The 7,894-nt window shown below is 55.5% G+C and overlaps 1 protein-coding gene across 1 annotated transcript in view; it reads right to left on the bottom strand.

Annotated features, from left to right (window-relative positions):
* Nucleotides 1-1,156: 1,156 nt before the first annotated feature.
* LOC104158827 (nephrocystin-4-like) overlaps nt 1,157-7,894 on the bottom strand; it is a gene marked incomplete at both ends in the record, with an annotated part of 11,914 nt that continues 5,176 nt past the window's right edge. Inside the window, 9 exons of the mRNA XM_009696579.1 lie at nt 1,157-1,337; nt 1,747-1,907; nt 2,357-2,359; nt 2,494-2,675; nt 3,321-3,512; nt 3,617-3,828; nt 4,526-4,572; nt 6,858-6,987; nt 7,742-7,894. Of these exons, the coding sequence (XP_009694881.1) occupies nt 1,157-1,337; nt 1,747-1,907; nt 2,357-2,359; nt 2,494-2,675; nt 3,321-3,512; nt 3,617-3,828; nt 4,526-4,572; nt 6,858-6,987; nt 7,742-7,894 (1,261 nt within the window). The remainder of the gene's footprint in view (nt 1,338-1,746; nt 1,908-2,356; nt 2,360-2,493; nt 2,676-3,320; nt 3,513-3,616; nt 3,829-4,525; nt 4,573-6,857; nt 6,988-7,741) is intronic.

The raw sequence follows: 7,894 nt of genomic DNA, 5'->3' as shown, positions 1-7,894 counted from the left end.
CACAAGCAGAGACAGGGTGAGCGGAAACCATCTGCTTTTCGTCATTCTAAAATCTACTGCAAATTTTTATCCTCACTGTAGCCCTCTACAGACAATTTTAAAAAGCAAGAACAAATATCTGGTTGCTAACGGTTCCTTGCGAGCCCTACGGTGCTTCCCCCAGAGCCTATCGCTGTTACCACCTCTGATGCCCAGAGACACAGCGGCACCAAAAGCACGGCACCAGCCCGAGCGAGTCACCGCCGAGCCCCTCATCAGTTCCAGTTCTCATCTCTGTGTTCTCCATCCCCGGGTTGCGATGCTGCCACCGCCACGGCCACGCGTCGCCCCATCTGCCCGCTCCTCCTGCCGCCCACGCTCCCACAAAGGTTATGCCAAGCAGAGTCAGACGAGGCTCTACACCCACCTCTTATTTATCCAGCCTACAAATCCCAACCCCATCCTTCAGGGAGGGGCACCAAGTTTTTCAATACTTTTTTTAACAACAGTATTTTGAAATTTTAAAAAAAAGGGATGGGGAGAGGGAGGGGAACATCATCAAAGGGTGGTGGTTCTCCTGGTGCAGTCTCTGCTTCTTCTTTCCCTCTTCTTTTGCAGGGTGTGAGTTAAACCTCCCCTGGGTTGTGAATCTCAGATTCTCCTTCCCAGGAGCTTATCGCCCCTTTGCAGGCAAAGTATGGAAATGACGATTTAAGATATCTTATAATGGGGCTAATCTTTCTTCTGAAGATAAGATTTTAAAACCTGGAGTCACTGCACATTTATAGGATGGGGAATTAAATATATAAAAAGCAGCCAGCAGGTTCTGGGAAGAATAACGTTCTTATAAGCGTGGTTTTCGTTCAGGTACAGCCCTGCGCATGCCGTGCATTTCTCCCGCAGCCCCATGCCGTTTGCTAGCACCTAACTGCACAGCACCGTCCCCGCACCGCCGGCCTCCTCGCTGCTTTGCACCGGCATTTGCAGCTGAGCAGGGACCACAAGCACAACCAGGAGCCACACGTCCCTGCCCGCAGCCCAGCAGCACCTGGAGCCGAGCGCCGGCACCGGGATGGGGCTTCTGACCGGCACTGGAGTCACCCGGTGATGGATGCGTGCCGCTGGGCACCGGTGCCAGCACCCAAGGGTTTTGGCCACGTGAGCAGCGGGCTCTTACCAACGTTGGCAAGGCAGAGGTGGAGGTGGCCCCTCACCGCCACGCGGACACCGAGGGGCCGCAGGGCACCGTGCCGCAGTGCTTCCCGGCCGATCACCGTCATGTCCGGCTCGTACTCAGTCGTGGCCACCTCCAGCTCGTGGTGGGTCCTGACGGCCGCCCGGCCCTGGCGCAGCAGAGACTGGGGACAAGGTAAGGATGGGTAACGAGTTACTGGGAGTCCAGTCTGGGGGGTTAAGGGGTCTGGGTAAGGATGTGTCTGGATGTCCTAGGTCTGGGGGTTTTAGCCCTAGAATATTGCAGGAGTTTCAGGGAAATGGAAGAAAGTTTAACGTTTTTGCCATCACTTTCAAGGAGAAGATGACAAACCCCACAATTAGGGGCTTGCCAGGCTGCCATCAGTCTCGGTTACACAGAGGGGTTGACAGCAACTCGACTACTAAAGATGTGAGGGTAACGCAACAGCATCTCAACATGGGACCAAAGGAAAAGCCAGGCTCTTCCTTAATCCTCATGCACGCTAAGCAGGGGGTCTCCATCATTAACAGTCCTGAGGACTTAAGGGGAAAGACCTTCAATTTAACTGATACCTCCAGTTTAACAGCAGCAGACCCAACAAGGAGCAGGGAGTCTCCATCCCAGATGTCAATCTGGAGACTGTGCTCGGCCAGGTACCGCACAAACCAGCGCTGCTCCCCGGGTCGCAGGAAAGTGGGATCCACCATGTACTTCAGCTGCAAGCCCGGCGGTCCTGTGAGACATGCGGCTTTGTCGTGGAAATCGAGCTTCCATGTCATATGAGCCGGGACAGGGACTGGAGAAGGCTGCCTGCTCACACCCCCACTCTCCACTTAATGAACCCATCGGTCAATCAGTAAGGTCCGAGATCCTCCAGAACTGGCACCCTCCCAGACCCCCCTTTCATTTCCATTAACAGCTCCACAGAGAGAAGGAACTTCATCAGTCACAAGTGCTCGGTGTCTCTTGGGATTAGAATTTAATAAGACACAGAAAGAAACAAAGAAAAGCGTCCAGCTAGGAGGATCAGAGCCACTCACTCCGGGCGCTCTGCTCTCCTGCGTTGCCTTTTTTTTTTTCCAAAGGCTGCAGTAGGAGCCGGCAGCCTCGATGTGCAAATCGCACCACCGACGTTTAACCAGTATTTTACTTCAAATGCTGGACCTTTTGAATGTTTTTCACGATCTGCCATGCAAACTAGCAGAGGTTTGCTACTAAAGCAGACACCAGCCCATTTCTCAGCCCAGAGGCAAGCCTAAATCCGACTGACGGAAGAGGAGAGGACACATGAGGATGCTAAAACCGGGGCTTACCAGTGCTGAGGGTCCCATCCTTGTTCACCCGCACAAGGAGCGGCGCCGGCACAGCCAGCCTGGTTGCCGGTCCCTTGTCTGTGCTGACCAGCTGCAACCGCGGCGTGGTGACCGGTGGGAAACGGTAGAACTGGAAGGTGAGGAAGATGGTCCTTGGCCACATCCCCTCTGCGTTGTCCTGGGCATCCCTTGAGGGAGAGAGATGAGTCTGAGTTAGCTTATGGTGCGGCGCTGCCTCCCCATCGCGAGCTCCTCAGGCGTTTGGCACACACTGAGAGGCAGAAAAACAAGAGAAGATCGGCAGCATCACAAGTATTTGGATTTCTCTGAAGACACCGGGCATACGGTTTGTCTTGGCTTTCCAAAAAGCTTCATAATTCCAGCTGTCTCCTGCCATATGCTGCGATGGAGGAGCCCAGCAAAGGCAGCGTTTTACCTTTGCACATCATGCTGCCATCCTCAGAAAAAAAAAAAAAACCACAAGTGGGGCCTTATCCAGCCAAAGCCACCCCCATGGGTGCCAACTTTCTCAACTCCATTTGCATTTATGAAGAAACCCCGCATTAACCAGTTTTACATCACATTGTGGTTAATGGATACAATAAACCAAACTGGAATATGATTTAAGAGCGCCCGGAAAGGACAAGAGCATCATCGTAAAACCCTCCGGGGCTTTGCCCCCGTGGCAGGCGCTGGAAGAAGTGGCACCTTAGCAAGGATTTCTTCTGCTCAAGCAGGGAAGCGGGTTGGGGGAGGATTTGGGGAACAGATTCTCCCTCAGAAGGCCCCTGGGATCTGCCTGCACCAGTCACCACAAGGAGCTGCCATCTCACCTGCCGAAAGCCAGGAACTGCAGGATAATTTCATTGCCTTGCAGAGGGTCAGCCTCCTCCAGCTGTGGGTTGAAACTTCCTGGGTCCCCTGGCTCCGAGATTTCCACCGGCTCCTGGTCATGGTCCAGGATCTCCGGGAAGCCGGCGGCGTGCAGGCGTGCCAGGGAGGCACGGGAGAGCACTGTGCGGGAACTGATGGAGAAATGGGGGTGAGTCGCACAGAAGCGGTCACGGGGGACCTTGACGGACCGGGTGGTGGGGGTGCAGGAGCCTGGGGAAGGGCAACCGAGCATCACCTGCCTGCCTGCAGCCCCACGGCAGCGATGGGCACCTGCAGTGGGGTGAAGGGCAGCGCCCGCAACTGGTCACCGGTGCAGGGCTCCGGGTCTGGCGAGCCAAGGTCGGCCTCCAGGTGAGTGATTCCCCCATCCTGCCGAGAGCTACGGCCGAGCGGCACCGGGGCTTGGCCCCTGCCCCACGGCGAGGTCGACAGCTGGGACACTGACAGCTGTTGGGAGAGCGGTGAGGGTGAGCACCCACAGCACCGCACCAAGGGAACAGCCCCCCCGAGACAGCCCACCCTGTGGGAAGCCCCTCGGCGAGGCGGGCCAGCAGCGCCTCCATGCTGAAGCAACTCAGATGCCGTGTGCTTCGGCATCGCCGCTTCGCCGAGGGTTCACACCTCCGCTTCCGATTTAGCTGCTGCACTTCCCCTGGCAAGGGGAGGGATGAGAAAACGCAGCAGGAAAATCAAACTGCTTAATGTGGTCTTATGAAGTATTTCATTTCATCAAAAAATATTTGTGTGCATTGATGCCTGCATCAAGATATAAAAAAAGGCATAAAGAGGGATCTCGGTATTCATAGCTCTCCTTAAATCCCGGTAGCTCCACACGAAGAAACTGTGCGTCACTGTCAGCACATACCAGGAAGAATTGTACCCAGCAAATCTGGGCTGTCAAAACCCAGAACTGCCCTTGCAAACACATTTGGGGTGTGAAAAGAGCTCAGGGAATCTTGCCCAGCATGTTACAGGCAGGATCCATTCTGCTGCCCCAGAGGAGGTAGATTTGAGCAGCACGCTCAGTGCCTCTTGGCCACAGCAGCCAGGAAAACCGGCAGAGGACGGGACCGGGAGCACGTGGGTCATCCCCCGGGAACACCGCTGCCCGCCACCCGCATCCGCTGGCACGCGTGGCACTTACCCCCGGTCCCCGTGGGGAGGCTGCTGTTTGCTGCGGGGCTGGCGGACCTGCGGAGAGGGATGGGAGAGATGCTCTACCACGGCTGCACCCTCCACCACCGAGCCCTTCCCAACCTCACATTGGCCCTTTTAAATTTTGGAGGTGAAACCCGCTCAGCGAGGTAGCTTACCATCGCTCCATCGCTTATTTGACTTACTTTTCCAACAAGACACTTGCCTGGGGGGTAACACAGCACATCTCCAGATCCACCTCTTGTTTTGCTGGGAATTAAGCTAACTCTGCTGCAAAAGGCAGCTCCTCCATCCCCAGACAGTGCCGTGGTTCCCTACGGCCATGCGGCGCTGCCTAAGTGGGATGCTTAATGAGACGTGAAAGTTTTAGGGATACTTAAGGTTTTCGTCGCTCCTCCGTTACTTCTTGTCACTCCCTTCATCTGTTTGTGCATTCGTGCCCTGAAACGCTACGAGCTTTATCGTGTTTATATTTGGCTGCTCGGTTCGCTCACCGGCACAGCTGAGCTCGCTGTGCCGCGGGTCCTTCGGAGCAGACCAGGGGCACAGATGTTCTATCTCTGCATCCACGTGATGCTAAGACCTTATTTTGCTTTCACCATCATGTATATTCCAGCTATTTCATGCCGACTGCTGCGCAAAGGAAACCACCCTGTCTCCCTTATGTCTAAAAGATTATTTTCTTTCAGTTTGGATGGCTTTGGCCAGTGTTAAAGAGATGATGGACAGATCCATCAGGACCGCCGCCAGCTGAGCTGACAGAAGATGCGTTCGGCTTCCCCTGGCCAAAAGAGCCAAACAATGGCACATTTTCCAACAGAGCTCTACAGAAAGTTAACCAAACACTCTTTTTGGCAGCTCGGGGTGCAGGTTGGCTCTCGCACACGGCCGCTCGCCTCGTGGCACAGCTCCAGGACCACCGCTGCACTTCCCAAGCTCTCTCTCGTACCACCAGCCCCCGAGAGCCAGGGAAACACCATGCAGCTCATCCCCTAAAATTGCCCTGCCGGCGCATCTCCCCTCACCGGCTACCCCGCCGGCACTCCAGCACGCTCCCCGCAAGCCCGAGCGTGCCAACCCAGTGCCGGGCTGGAAGCTCACCATCAGCACGAGCTCGCTTCTCCCTTCACCGCACTGCAACTCCCTCAACGTCCTGGCTGCCGCCGACTGAAAGGTGGCGAGGAAAACCTTCCAAGCAGCACCGGGAAGGGACCAGCAGCGATGCGGCCATGCCGCAGAGAGTCTAACCCAGCGCATCCGCAACGTCACCAGACCCCTTCGTTTCATCCACGAAGCTTTTCTGCCGTACAGCCCCTTACACCGGCAAACCCGACTCTTTGCCAGCAGAAAGGCAGGAGTTGTCGTGGCAAAGCCATGGTGCCACTGCCATCTCGTGGAAGGCACAGCAGTACCGGAGCTGGCACGGGAACGGGCATCCACCGCATCGGGTATTGCCTTGACCTGCAAGCTGGCAGCTGCCAGCTCACCAGAGGAGCTGGATAAGCTCATAAAATGTATTTAAACGCTGTCAGGTATCTGCAGCATCGCACCGAGACCTGCGTGGGAACCAGAGCAGGAGCGACGCTGCAGAGGAAAGGGAAGTTTGCTTCCCATCGATCACAAAAGGAGGGATTAGACAGAAACAAGCTGGAGAGGATTTCCAGGAGCCCAGGGCATTGACTCAACCCGGCGCCCAAACCCAAGCCAACAGCAGTTTTCTTTCCACCTCCAACACACACACAGCACTGAAACTCCTGCACTACAGATAGATGCACACGCACACACACGCACATGCAGCCCGGTTTTCCCCACCTAGGCGCCGGCACAGCCCGTGGCCGCCGACTGAACGTGCGCTGCTGTCACACTCCCCGAGCGGCAGCATGACGAGATGATTATTTTTTCCCCCTCAGCCTACAATTGACATCTCTCCCGTCCTCACATCTGGAGGGATTCAGAGCCCAGAGAGATGAGCGGCAGTTCTGGCAGAGAGCAATGTGCTGCTGGTGCAACCGCTGTGCCCGTCCAGCTGTGCCGGGTGCTGAGCACCGGAGCTCAAACACTGTCAGAGCGACCTGAAATGGGAGCGGGCTAGGGCCATGCTGGAAATCCCTGGGGATTTTGCACGTGGCTCAGCGCTACTATCACCGGGGAATTCTGCAAGTTAAAAAGCGAGAGCTGAATTCAACTCGATGGGAATTTAGTTCATTCTGGTAATTCATAAACTAGCTCACTGAAAGTTGTTGAAGTCATGTTTCTCCTCCTGAGCAGACACCAGTACCACACTCTGTATTTTAAATGTCAGCGATCTGGAAAACACTCACTCAGCGACAGCGTAGGAGGCTTCTCCAACTCGTTCCTGTCTTTACATAGGATCTCCGCAGCAGTTACAAGATGTTCTTTTGCATCAGTGGAAACATGGAATTGGACAGTCCCAGACTCCACGTGCTTCCCCTGAAATTGGAAACGAAATCCTTGCAGACAGCGTGTTACACGCAGCCTCCCTCCTACCTCTGAGAGGCGATTCACTTGCCCTGCAGCCGGAGGCAGAGCCAGCAAGGGGTTGTACTTTAATAAGCTGATCAAATACCTCTGTCCTTGCGGAGACAAACACACACACACACACCTGCCAACTCCACCCACCGCCGCCCAGTATAAAGTTTTACTGAGCAAGTTCTGCAGATGCTCATCCATCCATCCATCCATCCATCCCCTCCTCCCTCCCTGCGGCAGGGACCAAGCCATGCAGCTTAGCACCAGAGCCACATTTTGGCCACCCCTTTGTGATTCCTTCACCCCAGCCCTAACCTCCTCCTGCTAAGAAATACTTTGGAGTGAGGTCTTTATCTTTCGCCTGAGCATCACTCAGAATAAGCCAGCTCAGGTCACGGTGGCCTCCGAGAAGTATCGCGATAAATAATTGTGTTGATCAACTCTGTGCCAGCTCAGCCTGCACCTTTGCAGTAACTAAAGTCAAGCAGCACCGGACACCAAGCGCGTTATTTATCAGCATAGATGCTCGCTGGCAGGGGGTGGGAGGCTGTCACCCTCCTCTTCCCCTCTTCCCTCATTCACTCACAGATTTGCAGAGACCTTCTCCATCACCTGGGCACTTACAAAGGTTTCGGCAAAAAGCCTCTCTAACGGCAAGCCTGTCCAAGCACCGGCAGCATCCCCATATATTTGCAAAGCCGAAGCAAGCCCTTACCTGGCGGGAGCTCCTGCTGCTCGGTGGGGTCCGGTAGACCAAGGCTTGGCAGGGGCCACGGTGGGCACCACCGCGCAGGGGCAGGACCACTTCGGCATCGCCGGTGCCCCGGACGGGGCTCCAGACGGCCCAACGCCCCCAGCGCATGTCGGC

The sequence above is a fragment of the Cariama cristata genome, unplaced genomic scaffold (genome assembly GCF_000690535.1).
Source record: "Cariama cristata isolate BGI_N322 unplaced genomic scaffold, ASM69053v1 scaffold25873, whole genome shotgun sequence".
Taxonomy (NCBI): Eukaryota; Metazoa; Chordata; class Aves; order Cariamiformes; family Cariamidae; genus Cariama; species Cariama cristata.
The sequence above is the reverse complement of the archived record's forward strand: the minus strand, read 5'-3'. Positions and strand labels throughout refer to the sequence as shown.